This window comes from Coenobita brevimanus, chromosome 110 (assembly GCF_032717465.1).
Source record: "Coenobita brevimanus isolate Jiangsu-jjx chromosome 110, ASM3271746v2, whole genome shotgun sequence".
In the NCBI taxonomy this organism is placed as follows: domain Eukaryota; kingdom Metazoa; phylum Arthropoda; class Malacostraca; order Decapoda; family Coenobitidae; genus Coenobita; species Coenobita brevimanus.
The window spans coordinates 4,026,266-4,042,305 of record NC_137063.1 but is presented as its reverse complement, the minus strand read 5'-3'; the positions used below and the strand labels follow the sequence as shown (position 1 = coordinate 4,042,305).

The 16,040-nt window shown below is 41.4% G+C and overlaps 1 protein-coding gene across 1 annotated transcript in view; it reads right to left on the bottom strand.

The window, feature by feature from the left end:
• Positions 1-1,443: 1,443 nt before the first annotated feature.
• Positions 1,444-16,040, bottom strand: part of frtz (WD repeat-containing and planar cell polarity effector protein fritz) — a 48,203-nt gene continuing 33,606 nt past the window's right edge. The window contains exons 10-12 of the mRNA XM_080286006.1: positions 15,207-15,639; positions 14,381-14,408; positions 1,444-5,211 (exon numbers count right to left, since the gene is read on the bottom strand). Coding sequence (XP_080142132.1) covers positions 5,139-5,211; positions 14,381-14,408; positions 15,207-15,639 — 534 coding nt within the window. The 3' untranslated portion in view covers positions 1,444-5,138. The remainder of the gene's footprint in view (positions 5,212-14,380; positions 14,409-15,206; positions 15,640-16,040) is intronic.

Genomic DNA, 16,040 nt, shown 5'->3' with positions numbered 1-16,040 from the left:
AGTAGATCTGCACAGGGAAGGAAAATGACTGGTGCTATGAAAGTCTTAATAAGTAATAGAGGTCTGAGTGTGGCGGTTGCAAGATGCTTGCATAAATAAGTTTTTGTGCCTACTTTAACCTATGGGTGTGAGACTTTGGTGTGGCACAAAATTGAAAAGTTAAGAGTAAGAAGAGAGAAAATAGGATTGTCGAGGACTGTGTCTGTAGTGCAGAGAATGGATAGGATGAGGAATAATGTAATTCGTGAAAGATGTGGAGTAGCCTACGAATTCTCTGAACTCCAGAGTCAAAGAATGTGTGCTTTGATGATATGGCCATGTGACAAGAATGGGTGTGAACAGAGTGGTGAAAAGGGTGTAGCTGAACGAGTATGAAGATAGACGGAGGCACAGTAAGCCAAGAGGAAGGTGGATAGATGTAAATGAGTGTGTGACAGCAAGGTATGGTAGGTGATGAGGCTAGGGAATGGGCAGCGGATTGGGCTGGTTGGGAAAATTTCGTACAGAGGAGTGTATGATAAAAGCTGGGCTGACTTTAGCCATGAGTGTATGTGTATGGCTATGAGGGGGTGTCAGGATTCCAGGGGCTTGAATGACAAGTGAATGAGTGTGGCTCATTCAAATGGGCAGACTTTGAATCTTTTTCTCTTTCTCTCTCTTTCTCTCTCTGGACCCTACCTCATGCCATCACTGGGTGTGGAAAAAAGGTATGTTTAATGACGATGATGACTCGTTGTTAACCCCTGATGCTGCCAGGTGATTTTGCGTCAGTTTAGGAGAAAGTTCATACAGAAAATGTGTCATGATAACTATAATTATCTAACCTCCACTCCATGTAAGAGCGGGGTGTAGTAGGGTTACGAAAGCCAGAAAAAGCCTGACTGGTGAAGAACTACCAAAAGTATGACCAATTGATTAGACCAGATTCTCATTCATGTACTACATAAGCCCCCATAATCATGACCACCTCATAAGCGTAAATATCACATATACGTGCATCACATTATCTTTCATGTCATTCTTTATTTGCAGTCAAGTGCGGGATAATCACAGGATACATACACTAACTGCCTATTCATCTCATTGCTATCTAGTAAGTTGATTTCCCAGTTTCTCCCAATTTACTGTACATTACCAGCTGTAGGGAGAGACCTAATTTGTGGAACACATCCCTGTATTATAACAAGGACTTCCTGTTATTTTTCCATACAACTCAAAAGGTACATGTAGCATAACATGTCAACTTACCTGGTACTAACATACTGAGGCTCAGACTGTGCATTTATCCCTTTACTACACAAGGTTTCCCTTTCCCCACAGCTGTATAAAATCATCCGCATGTAGCAGGAAAAAATCAATAAAACATATCCTGCCACAAATTAATGCGACCTACATCTAAAGAAACAGGGAAAATCAGTGAAACTTAATTATATTAGTTCTCGGTTCTTTAATCATATTATCCTTACTGCAACTGACCTAACATGAGTAAAGATAATTCTCAGAAATACAATATGCAAAACAGATGTACTGTACCTGGACGGAACAATTATCACAGATTAGAAAATCAGGGTTTAGCTGCCAGCAGATATTACAAGAGAAAAACTGCTTTTCATTAAAAGCTAAAGTAAAGTTCACCATAATATATCACACTAATATCCATCATCTGGGAGTAGCTGGTACACCAGATTGCACCTCTGCTCAGTTCCTTACTGTCAACACAAATGACTTTCTCATTTATCCTCGAGACCTGGGTTTTTGGATATGACCCCAAAACCAAGCAGCAGTTTAGTCAGCAGAAGACACCAACACCTCCATGGCCGAAAAAAGTGCATCCAGTCAAATCCAACATCAAGACCATGCTGTTTTTTTTTGACACAGTGGGAGTAATCCATAAAGAATCTGTTCCCCCTGGACAGACTGTGAGCCAGCAGATTTGCATTTTACAATACAGTGCTGAGGCATTTATAGGAATGCATCAGGGACAAATATCCTGAGAAGTTGTGTACCCAGAAATGGTTCTTGCATCATGACAACACCCCATCACACACCACACTGGCAGTTCAGCAATTTTGTGCCAAAAACATCACTGATGCTCTGCACCCCTTGTACTCACCAGAGCTCACTCCCTGTTATTTTTTCTTTTTCCCCAAGATTAAGCTGGAACTGAAGGGCAGAAGATTTGATGACTTAGAAGAAATTCAGGAAAAATCTCTGGAGTCTCTGGACAAGATGACAAAAAACGACTACAGGAAGTGTTTCCAGGAATAGGAAAAGTGCTGGGACAAGTATATATTGTCTCAAGGGGACAGTTTGAGGGGAACTAAAATGATTTTGCAACCAAGTTTTGTAACAAAGTATTTCATTAACAATTCAGGGAATTTTTGAGTCTCCCCCTCGCAGTATGTGGAAGAGGTGGAATAATACAAAAACAAAGTAGAAGATAATGAAATAAAAGCGACTGAAAAATGAAAAAGACATCTGAGGATTAAGTGGCCTAGAGGCAGTTTTCCAGCAACCATCTCACATCAGTGGGTTTGTAGGAGACAGCAAAGGTGTTGGAGATAGTGATAACTGTCTTTGAGGACATAGGAGAAAAAATATCTAACACACACATATTCCCTGCATGTCATAAAGTGTGAATTAGGGAGTGGAGGCTGGAAAAAAAATCTCTCTTTGTATTGGCAATGGAACGTTGCAACCCCACTGTCCAATATATGTGCTGCCTTTCCCTCCTATGGCATAGGCTGTGGGAAGACTGTAATTGAAGCTTCTTTTCTATACTGACTCATATCCACAAAAGAAAACAGACTGCTTATCTGGATTTCAAGTCAATGGGAAAAAGTGAACCTGAATGATAAGTGATGAGGTTCACGATAATGGATAATAATATGAACTAATAACACCAATAACATATGTCTGAAGTATGTGATGTGCAAGTGAGATGAGATGATAACAGTGTATGGTGTGCCTTTCACACTATCATCACAACTGCCAAATACCTGCTGATCTCCCTCTTAAGAGTGTGCAAGCATGTATGCATGCTTGAGTATGTGTGTGCTAATTATTTAACATTTAAATGGGGATGGTCAGTGATGAGCCAGTCAGGTGGTATGGCTGAGGCTCCATTACACGTAACATAACCTACTGAGTCTTAGACTTTGTCAAATTATCTAATACAATATTACTATACTTACAAAACATTTCTCCAATGCTAAAAAATTATTTGGCAAGATTAAAATGTAAAAAGTTATCAATCTAAAAGGGTTAAACACCCCATACCTATATTGGTGTTTTTCTGAGTATTAGGTCCCTTACTTTAAAATATGTTACCTATACTGATACTTATTAATTTCAACCCAATTTCCCAGAATCCATTTTAGTAACATATTAGTACTAAAGCAAGGGTCAGCAGTACTGTCTATCTATTCTATTTTATATCAGATCCATTACTGCAACTAATCAGTATTCACTATTATGTAATATTGGTTTAGATGCTGTATAGTTTACAACCCTCACCCATATTACCTAGTTTGCTACTTGAAATTCCATACTACTGATGCTAAAATCTAGCTATTCATAATACAAACGACATAATTGGCACAATTATCAATAACAATAAAGTGCTATTACAGTATACTCCATTATAGCCTCATAATATCAGACAAACTGGAAGAAAAATCCAGTCTGATAAAGGCAAAATCCTGATATACCAACCTTTCATTATACTGGAATTTTTCTGGATATATTTCACTACAATCCAATATATCTGGAAAAGTTGTGTGACCATATGAGTCAGACATTATGTATTGTAATTTCTTTAAAAATGAATCTTTTTTCATACCTTAGTCTTTCATATCTTATCATACTGTAATATCTGTATATTAAAATTATTACAAATATACACTCAAATACAGTACAATACTGAAAATATTACATAAAGCATCGGAACACAATGTCAAAGGAACACTCTAGGGACTGTCAATAAAATATTTGTGAGGTGGATGATACCTTCACTGTGCAATATTTTTAACATTCAACTGCATCAGTTTTTGGATACTGAGTAGTAACTGACACATGATAACCAAGATCAAAACTGTTCCTTCATAATCTTCGTATGAGAACTGGACAGCCTTTCTGCAGAAAAAGTACCAACACTTGTGTATATAAACTCCAACAAGTTTAACAAATATCCCATCTACTCCATGGAAAAACTGTGAGGTAGTGTATGAACTCTCCGATACCAGTATCAGTTATTGTACATCCATTTTCATTGGTTAGCTATGGATCTAAAAGTACCAAGTTCCTGGATGTAACATCAGTCTCACCTGCAAGTGCCTCTAATAACCACCTCCATTAATTAAAACCCTTCATTACTTTCCATCCATCCTTCCTCTTGTGTGACTTTCTCCCACTTGTCACACTCTACATAAGATCTTAACTGTTAACTACAGTAATTTACTCTGAAGGAACAGTCGAGACAAAAGTGTCCAATTCATTAGTTTAAAAAATCCTGAAAATCGCATAAGACATGGCTTCAATCCACATGACTGTCATCAAGTGACTGGGTACAGTGCTTGCTGTTTCACAACCTCTCTGCCACCCATGCACTTCTCATTCTTACTTCTGGTGTGTAGTTCAATTATTTTCTTATGTTTAACTGATTGCCCTTAGTAGGGGAACAGTATGTTTAAGATACATCCAAATGTGCTGAATACATTTATGGAATTTTTTCCTGTAAAATATGACTGGCAGTTGAGTCTGGAGGAGGTATAAGGGTTTGATATTGAAGGGTTCATGTCCCAAGTTTATTAGGCACCATAAGAAGTTGTTTGTATTGTGTAAATTCTTCTTTCATATAGCTTTTCTGGTAGCAAGAACCATGTATAAGGAGGCACAGGTTTAAAATATCTGCACTGTACTGTACTGGATTCTAAGCAAGAAATCCAGGCACAACATTCACTAGTGCACATTCATTCAGTGTCTTAAAGTACAGAGAATATCTTTTAGTTTTGTGAAAATTAGTTCTGCACTTAAATAAAATAATTTGTGAGTGAATCAGTTTAAAAAAAAAAATAATAATAACCAGACTGATGTTTGAATGCATGGCTCAGGGGGCAGTGTATGTGATGGCAGGGTTCTCAGTTGCGTCTCACACCACTCCAAAGTGCACCACCTTCACCGTCCCGCCATCTTCTTCCTCGGTAGACACCTCTGACAAAGTAAAGAAATTGGAATTATAATGCCATCTTATTACCCGTCCCCACCCAGGAGGGGCTTGGGGACAGGTACTGTTTTCACCCAGTTTGTTTGTTTGTTCATTTTTTTTTTTGTTCGTCTGTCTGTTAACAGCCTTACGCAAAAACTACTGGTGCGATTTTGACTATAATTACAGGGATAATGGGCTGTGACCTTCTGATCACCTGAATAAATTTTAGGCCAAACTGGGCCAAGGCCCAGGCTGTAGGCCCAAAAAATGTAAAAAAAAAAAAAAAAAAAAAAAAAACGGGGACAGGTAAAAATCGTTTTTTCACCATAACTCCTTTCAAATATGCCATACTGACATGAAACCAAAACCTAAAGGTACATCTTTCAAATCTGCATCCTATAACATGCCTCATTACATCAGGGGAGTCACCCCCCCGTTAGTGGTAGGGGGTAAATGTCAGGTGGGTTGGGCCTAAAATTTCAAATGGGCATAAAATCATCAATTTTCAGTCAATTTACTCCAAATTTGATATGCAACATCTTTAACTAAATATCCTGTTGTGTTTATACATCAGCACTAAAATGACTGCTGGGGACAGGTCTGCTGTGCTTTGGCACTGCTTCTTGTTTCTTTTTGTCAACCTGCCAATGACAATGAAAGATAATACTGTACAGTACAGTATATATATATATATATATATATATATATATATATACATATCTATATATATATACAATCATGCGCTCCATAATGTCTGACCGCACAATGTCCGGTCACTTTAACATCCGGGGACCCATAAGAATACAGTAATCCCTCGATTATCCGACATAATAGACCCAAAGGCATGACCAGATATGGGCAAAGTCCAGATATGGAGCAATATCCTCTACTGTACCCATACCCGACCTATACCCAACCTGCACACACAGTACCCCTCCTAATTTTGGCAGTGTTCTGCAGTCTTTCAGATGTTTTCAGACATCAAAACACACATTACAATATCCAATATAATCCTAAACACTAAGAAAACAATGCATTTAAAAAAAAAAAAAAAAAAAAAAAAAAAAAAAAAAAAAATCATACCAATATGCACTGTACCCCTCCTAATTTTGACAGTGTTCTGCAAGTCTTTCAGCTCTTTTTAGACATCAAAACACACACACTGCAATATGCAATACAATCCTAAACACTAAAAAATTAATGCATTAACAAAAAAAGTTACCAATATGCACAACCCTACCAATATGTACAGTACCCCTCCTAATTCTGGCAGTGTTCTGCAGTCTTTCGGCTCTTCTTGGCATCAAAACACACACTGGAATATGCAGTATAATCCTAAACACTAACAAAACAATGCAGTATAATCCTAAACACTAACAAAACAATGGATAAAAGAAAATCATCCACAAACAATAACAACAACAACAAAAACACCTACATGCAAAAAAAAAAAATACCAATATGTACAGTACCCCCTACTAATTTTGGCAGTGTTATGTAGTCTTTTGGTTCTTTTTAGACATCAAAACACACACTCAAATGTGCAGTATAATCCTAAACAATAAGAAAACAATGCATAAACAACAACAACAACAAAACAATATGCACAGTACCCCTGCTAATTAGGCAGTGTTCTGCAGTCTTTCGGCTGCTTTTCAACATCAAAACACACAATTCAGTGTGCAATACAGTCCTAAACACTAAGAAAACACTGCATAAACAACAATGAAAACAAAAGAACCTTTCCTAAATGCACAGTATCTCTCCTAATCTTGGCAGCGTTCTGCGGTCTTTCGGCTTCTTTTGACATCAAAACATACACTGCAATATGCAATACACTCCTAAACACTAAGAAATCAATGGATAAGCAATAAAAATTATTTTTAAAAAACACAGTACACTTACCACCCAGTAAACAGCAAACATCAAAACCTGCCTGGCTGCAACAGGTCTACAGGTATCCCATGTGGTCTAGTGACTAACAGAGCCACCTAGCAAAGGTCAAAGAAATCCTCCTCCTCTATCTGCTGAAGCTGGCCGATGAGTGGGGAAGTGCTGCGAGGTGATGGAACCCTACCCACCTCAGAAGTCTCTGAAGACAGCCACAAGCTCACGTCTAACGGCGACTCAACAGCTGACGATGTGCTCCGATGTGGATCCAAGAGTGAAGACGGGTCAAGCAGGTGGTGGTTGTCACAATGGGAAGAAGGGGCTGGCATTCGTGGGGGTGGCAGGCTTGAAGAAGGAGTTGATCTTTGTCTGATGATAGGTGGTGCGATTTTGTCAGAGGATGACAGCATCCCTGACTGTCCGCAGATCCATCGCCACCTTGGGTGGTGCCAACTGCCCGTTGCAATGAGGGCACTCGGCATATTCGAGATCCTACTCAATGCCGGCATGCAGCTCACCAAGACGAGGGAGTGATGGAGTGGCGGAGTGGCCAGAGTCAGGGTACTCGTCCTCATCCTCATCACTTTCCTCCGTCTGTCCTGCAGAGACAGCAGCGGCAATCTTCTCATCAGACAACGTCTGATAACCTTAATCGCCACTGTCGTCCTCCTCTGCGTTTCATAGCCAAAGGTGGAAATCGTCCATGTCAAATCCTTCAAAGTCGTGCATGGCCTCACATCCCTGAAGGAGACAAGACCAACCACTTTCCAAGGTTTTGATGGAGACTTCCTTCTAAGCACTGGCCCAGATGAACACCACGGACTTGATGTTGTAATGCCACAGATTCTCCAAGGTCCACTCCCTATGTGTGTCAACTCCTTCCTTGTCCTCAAGCACCACCATCACCTCGTCTAGGAACCTCCAATGGTACAGCCTCCTGGCTGCCACAATAACACCTTAGTCCATTGGTTGAATGAGAGCAGTCGTATTAGGTGGCAGAAATATGCACCTAATAAGGGCGTCATCAGCAACCAAATCCCTCTCCAACAGATATGCAGGGGCATTGTCGAAGATCACGACAGCCTTCACCTGGCCTCGAAGGATACCAAGTTCCTCCGTTTGATAATGGATAACCTCCTTGACAAAGTGTCTGTGGAACCAATCTCTGAAGATCTTTGTGGTAAATCAGGCCTCCACAGAATTGTGCCACACAACAGGCAGGCTATCCACCAACCCATGGACACAACATGGCTGTTTTGCATGTCCAACAATAACTGGTTTGAGACGGTGCATCCCATTAGCACTGGCACACTGAGACACACTGTTTGGACAACTTCTGACCAGGCACAGTCTTTTCCATCTCTTCTGCTGGGGTGTTGGTGGGCAAGGAGCAGAAGAACAGGCCAGTTTCGTCAGTACTGTACATCTGACCGAGAGCAAGGCCCTCTTTCTCAGTCAGATGCTGCACTTTCTGACGGAACAGCTCAACATTCTCAATTGCCGCGTCCAAAGCCTCACCATGTGCCTTACGGCCAGTAAGTCCATGTCAAAGTTCGAACTGGAAGAGCCAATCCTCAGATGCCTTGAAGTCATGTATGTTTTGAAGGCATGCAAACTTCTCGGCTGCAGCCTTCAACTCGGTCCCATGTACACCCTCTAAAAAATTTTTCGGCACCCCCTGCTCTGATACCTTTCGCAACAATCACTGTTACAGACGGCGAGAATACGTGGTGTGATTGATACCCCTGTACCTCTCTCACTCTCCCACTGGACTTCATCATTAGCGGACGAAGTAACACACACCAGCAACACAGGGCCATGGATACCAAGCACACACCGAAATTCAGATGATTCAGAATGCTTCGTGTGGTGTATCATAATGTATCGTGTCGTAAGGGTGACGAAACTTTTTTATAGCCTGTACAAGCACACCAGCACCCCGTTGCTGGCGGAACCAAACCAAAGTCAATTGGTCAATGCTGGCAGGGCGGGGCTGGGACATCACCTTCCACTCAACTTTGCAAGTGGTATTGCCGTAGTCCTGTCCATACTGAGTCAGTTTGTCCTATGATTTTTTTACATCAAACAAAGTTGAATGGGCCAAGTCATATTCACGCAAAATGCGTGAAGTTGGCCAGCCCACATCAACCTTGCCCAATACCTCACGCTTCTTCTCCAGAGTCAAAGCCCTCCTCTTGCCTTTCCCAGGTGGTGGTCAGGCCGTCATCACACACACAAGTACACCACAGAGGAGAATTAATGCCTGCAGAAGGTAGGACACTACTACAAATGCAACAATGGAAGCAACCATTGTTTACTCTCTGCCAAGCACATCCAGACAGACAAAGGCAGGAACTAAGGTGCAGTACAGCTGGGGAGTGTACGGCATTGCCACGTCTCTATCCACACTTGGCTATGAGCATGCAAGTAAAAACCAGCACACTGACCTACGAGTGCAAGGGTCTTTTTCCCTGGCCCAAGCAAACATTGGATCCACGTACATCATGGGCTTATGGAGCGGCTGAGCAATCTGGACGGCAATGGGACTCTGACCACTCAGTAATGGGGCAGATGGCCATGCGTGGCCAGGAGTTTCCAGCTAACCCAAATGGCCAGGGGATTTCAACCATTCAGTAGGGAGCCCGACAGCCATTCTCACTCAGCTTGTGGGTTATGCTATGTTTTCCTTGTGCGCTGCCAGTATGTTTCCGGTGATTGGGGTGGCCGGGGGGATTTTGATCATTCAGTAGGGAGCCAGACAGCCTTGTTGGTCTCCTTGTAGGTTATGATATAGTGCCCAAGCATGGACAGAGTGGCCAGTGAGACACCCGACAGATTTTTTTTTACTTTGTAGGCCAGCCAGCTGCCAAAGTCGGAACTTTTATATAAGGTTACGGACAAATAAATCCGGATACATACCTGACAGAGCCAAGGCCTAACGTCCGTATACGAAGCATGACCAAACACGGAGCGTCCGGATAATTGAGGGATTACTTAATAAAAATAAAAAAAAAATAAAAATATCCGAAGAATGGGACATAGCAAGCATATGCGGTCGCAAAGCAGTGCTGCTTTGTGACGGCCAACCAGCATCCCAAAATAAAGCGATTACACTGCCGACTGTACAGTACACATGTATAACCTATACAGATAAACTGTATCTGTATAGGTTATACATGTGTACTGTATACTGTTCATGTCTTAATATTTTTCTTTTTTCCCATACTTACACAAATGAATTAAAACCTATACCAAAAAGCAAGAAAAAGTTTACCGACAAGCAGCAAAAAGTTTACCGTATAACAGTGTCATCAACACCAGCCACAGGCAGTCACATCTACTCGCATGTTTACTGCCGCTTTGGAGTGTTCTTGCATATCCCTGCATCACATTTTATAACATTACATATTGTATTATTGTCTTAATTAGACTTTTTATACTATACTGTACTTTAAAAGTAATATACAGTACAGTATATACCATTTACACCCATGCTCCAATTTCTGATGCATCAATAACTGACGACTCGCTAGACCGACCAACAGAAATGGGAGAACATTCTCACAATCCAAACAGCCATCAATTTGCTAGTCCGAACACTCCACCCCTCCCTAGGTTTGAAACGAGCGAGGCTGAACGGGATGTGGTCATGCTCATGGCTCTCCCTGTCCTCCCTCCATCCCCTCTCTTCTCCCCCCATCCCTCCTCCATCCCCCACCACGCTCAGCACTGCCAGACATGCCTCCCTCTCCATCCCCATCCCCCTCCTCACTCCCAGTTGTCTAACATGTCCCTCCACCCTCCCCCACCCCAGCTTGTCTCCCGTGTGTGTGTGTAATTCACCGGGTCGGTCAGGATCACTTGATGGTCGTGATCGTCAGCATTTACCCTCCTGGAAGGGAGCTGAGAGCTCATATAGTCCGATCTAAGGGCAAGGCTGTGACCTTCACACATGCACACACCCGTCCCCTTGCTCAAGGGGGGCAGTAACCACCCACTTTGTCAGTGAAACTTTTCGCAACCTGAGCAAGGCGCGAACTCCTGTCCACCAGATGGCAAGCAAGAACGTTACCACTGCACCAGCGAGCGGTGTATGTGTGTGTGTGAGAGAGAGAGAGAGTCAGTCAGTCCGTGAGAGTGAGTGAGTGAGAGAGTGAGTGAGAGAATGAGTGGATGAGAGAGACTGGGTGGGGGCAGGTGGTAATGGGGCAGTATGGCTGTCTTGTCTTCCTCCCTATCCCCCTGCCCTCCCCCACCCCTGCTTGTCTCCCTCCCTGTCCTCCCACCCTCCCCTACCCCCACCTGTCTCCCTCCTCCACCCCCACTTGTCTCCATCCCCATCCCCCCACCCCCCTCAATCCCTGCTTGTCTCCCTCCCCATCCCCCCACCCTCCCCCATCCCCACTTGGAGCACTGCCAGCTGCCTGCCTGTCAGTAGCCTTGAAGCATCTCACACAACACATCCCACCCAGCTTACCTTCCTGCATCCGATGTTTGATCTCATTTTTAGCAACAGTATGATTTATGAGGATAATAACATTACCTATGGTGTATCTGTGCCAGTCTCTATTGACTGAGTAAGGTATATCAGAGTTTGGGTTTGGGTCTGGAACGCATCTCTGGCTTTTCTTCAGTATCTTATGGGGAAAATTGCTTCGATATCCGACATACTCGCTGACCGAACACTCCCACTGGTACACAACACTGCCGGGTATGGGTGTACTGTATATATAAGCCATTTTTGCTCAACTAGTGGATTAGGTACTGGTACTAGCATGTGACTCAACAGGCCGGCCAGGCGACTGACCATTCAGTAGGGAGGCAGATGGCCAGTTTTGCTCAGCTGGTGGGTTAGGGTCTATTACCAGCACGTAGCTCAAGAGGCTGGCCGGGCGACTTTGAACGTTTGATGAGGAGGCAAATGGCCATTTTTGCTCAGCTGGTGGGTTAGGGTCTATTACACTACCAGCATGTGGCCAGAGAGGCCAGCCAGCCGCCCAAGCATATACAATACAGCACTGTATACAGTATACACTGTATAAGTTACTGTGGCCACTTAACGTCAAGATCACTTAATGTCCCATTTTTCAGAACGTATAATGGACACTAAGTGGTGCATGGCTGTACATACATATATATATATATATACATATATATATATATATATATATATATATATATATATATATATATATATATGTACTGTATGTATATATATATGTATATATATATATATATATATATATATATATATATATATATATATATATATATATGTACTGTATGTATATATATATATATATATATATATGTACTGTATGTATATATATATATATATATATGTACTGTATATATATATATATATATATATATATATATATATATATATATATATATATATATATATAATATTCATTCATTCATCATCCAATCCTACATTGCCCCATGAGGAGCATAGAAGCCCAGGGCTAGGCAAGTTGGTCCTGACATTTATGATGAGTGACCAGCCTCACTCATCTCTTAGAGGCAGTACGTGAGCAGTAAACCCCAACCATCCCTTGGATATAAACCTGCACCAGCTCAATCTGATTGGAGTGCCTTAATTACCCACTAAACCACCAGGTGCCATAAATTGGTTACATGGTTAACAGCCAGGGTAGTAAATGGTTTCCTGTTGTACAAGAAACCATTTGGCTTGTCACTCAGTGTAGAGTCACCCGTAGCGATGATGATGATGATGATGATGGTTACCACCCAGCATAGTACTGCAAATGGTTCCCTGTTGTACAGGAAACCATTTGGTTTGTTGCTCAGTGCAGAGTGACCCACAGACAGAAGGAAGAGATAAGAAAGAAGGAAAGAAAGACAGAGGAAGAAGGAAGGAAAAAAGGAAGGAGAGGAAAGGGCAGTCACCCAAGAGAAGCACTACATCAAATGAGCAGATGGCAAGCACCCTCATCTATACTCTACACCTGATGAAATTACATATAAAATCTTAACCACCCAGAGTTATTGCTGTGTGTGCGACATACAGCTTACTATTATTCTTACTATACAACTACCGTACTACTATTCTAACTATATTAACTACCAAAATTCACCATTATTGCTGAATGTCTGATGTGTCCCAAAAGACAAAAAATAACTTAACTCACATTACTCATAAACTAAACAAAACAAACAGTATCTAACTTTTATACTATCATGCCAACACTGCTTAGAACAGCTGTAAAGAATTACACAGCCACAGTTCTCGAGAGTATTCTAAGGATTCCAGCTAATGCCATCTTCCAGGGATAACAGACACTATAATCTTTATATTTTATATATCCAGCTCTTGGTTGAGACCCAGCTGTCTTCCTGAACACAACAAATCATACCATAAACCTTCAAATGTCACCATTTCAACAAGAATACCATCCCATCTATACTGAAACACACTAGATCCACCATTCAGGACTGGTTTTAAAATATTTTGGGGTGGCAACTAACATGTTGATGGGGTCCCAGGGGTCCCAGGAAGGATCAGTCAAGACTAAACAAAATTCAGATCTTCACACTGTTACATACCTAAACATAATTTGACAAAAAAATCATTACCAAGAGATATTAAATCCTGCACAGTAACTATCCCTGCATCTATGAATTTACAGAACTGGGTGGAGATACTGTACTGTACTTTGTGTAAGCAATGAAAATTACATCCTGTACTGTATGCTAGGCAATCATATTACTGTTTGTTAAACAAGAACAAACAGAGATCTGAGAATATACAAAAAGAATCTACCTGATGTACTGATATTGTCCAAAAGGAAATGGTTAACATAAACATAATGTGCAAAGACATAGTAACAAGGAGGGTGTCTGAAAGTGAAGTAACTGAATTTATTGCAAAGGAAAGACCTCCAGCAAAATGGGAGAACATGAACTGAACAATTTATAGGCGACATGTCAAGGAAAAGAGGGGCTGAAAATGAAAGTGATGAGTAAGGATACAGCAGTACGGACAATCTTGGCCATCCAGTGTGGTGGAGCTTCCTGGATACAGCATGGCATCAGCAAGATAAAAAGATAAATTCTCATCTCTTGCTATGTCTCTCTCTACTACCAGCCTTGCCTATTTGACAATATGCATTACATTCAACCTGTGTTGATGGCTAACTAAGAACTGTATACTGTAGTACATGCAGAACTTCTGAAACCACAATAAACATTGCTACAATTAATAAAGCTACACATCAAGTATCACATGCTACCACCCTAAGGAGCTTTCTTGTACTGTACCTTGGCTCCAAGAAGTAGTCACCATAATCTGCATCAAGATGTGAGAAATATTGAATTAAACAAATGATTAACAAATAATTAATGTCTGAAAAGTACACCAAATACCAAGTGTTTATGTGATCAACTGAAACCAGGTATTAATATAGGCAGAAATACAGTGAGAAACATAACATTAAAATGAACAGAGGATAATCAAAAGCAATTAGTAAAAGAATATGAACACACCATTATCATCATGTTTTCTAGTTTCATGAATTGGGGAAACCTAGAGCTAAGCATTCCACTCTACTGGGACATAACTCAAAGAAACACCAGCTTCATTCCTTCCTCTTCTTCTTAAATCATAAGACCCAGGAGGATCTGCACACTATAAATGATGAGATGTGAGGCTGCTGTATCCCTAGTCCATGATAAATTACAACACCAAATATGCACTACTAAACTGTAAGGACCTCGTCATTATTCCCTGGGATATGGAACAAAAATACTACCCATTTATTCCCTGCATGTTACAAGAAGTTACACACTGGGACTGGGCTGAGATGTGGACAGCCACCTACTTAGTGTGGGATGTAATGACCTCAATATCCACAACCCATGTTGCAATTAGCATCATAAATCCTATGGTACAACAAAGGGAGAAGACTGTACCTAGGATTATACATTTCCTTTTATATGTATCCCCAGGGAATTCAGGGAGTGTGCTTTGGATTTCCTCAGCCCACATGAATCTGCAAGAGATGAAAGAGGATAATGCTTGATAATGTCACCCCCAGACAAATCATTAATGGCTCAGGAAGGAGTTATTGTAAAGGGTTAAACTCACCTTGATACACTGCTTGCTCATACTGCCGCTGCAGCTCTGGACGGTCCACAAACACAGACAATGTTTCAGAGTCCACAAACTCTTCGTTGGGATCCGAGGAATAGAAAACTTCCCGTACTGTCCTTGCCGGCCTTCTGGCTTGTGCCTGGGGAGCTCTGGGATGTGGCATGACAGAGGACGTGCTCGGTTTCTTCATGGACGATGGTTGTTTTGGGAGGTCTGGTTGACGGATATTGATAGTAACTGTGCCATCCTGTGAGGTGATGGCTGCAGCATGGGACTGAGGAACATGATGGGAGCTGCTGGTGTAGGGTGGCGGTGGAGGGACTGGAGGGACAGGGGAGGAAGAGGCTGTGCTGGTTTGAAGTGTCCCACTGTTGTTGGTGGCATCATTATTGTTGCTGCCAAGAGAGAGGCATTGCATCCCAGCTGTCTGAGACAGAAAAGTTAGGAAAAATGAATAGTAAACCCTTGAAATGCAATGCAGTGGCAGAATATCTGTATTTATACTCTTGCTAAAGCCTGACAATTATATTATGAGAGATTCATTTACATATTTCTGTAGTGGCTGAACATAAGTACTGTACTGTATTTTACTTTTTTATCAAATTATTTTCTTCAGCAGAGAGAAGCCACTGCAGCAAAGTGGCAACGGCAATTTCAGATCTACAATGGAATCACTAAAACATACTAGAAATTAATTTCAGAACTCTAATCAGTATTTTTAACAGATCTCAATAACCAGCATGATACTGTCTGAACTCTAGTATTAGAATCAAATAATTAAAATACTCTTTTGGATATACATCATCATCATCATCATCCACATCCTAC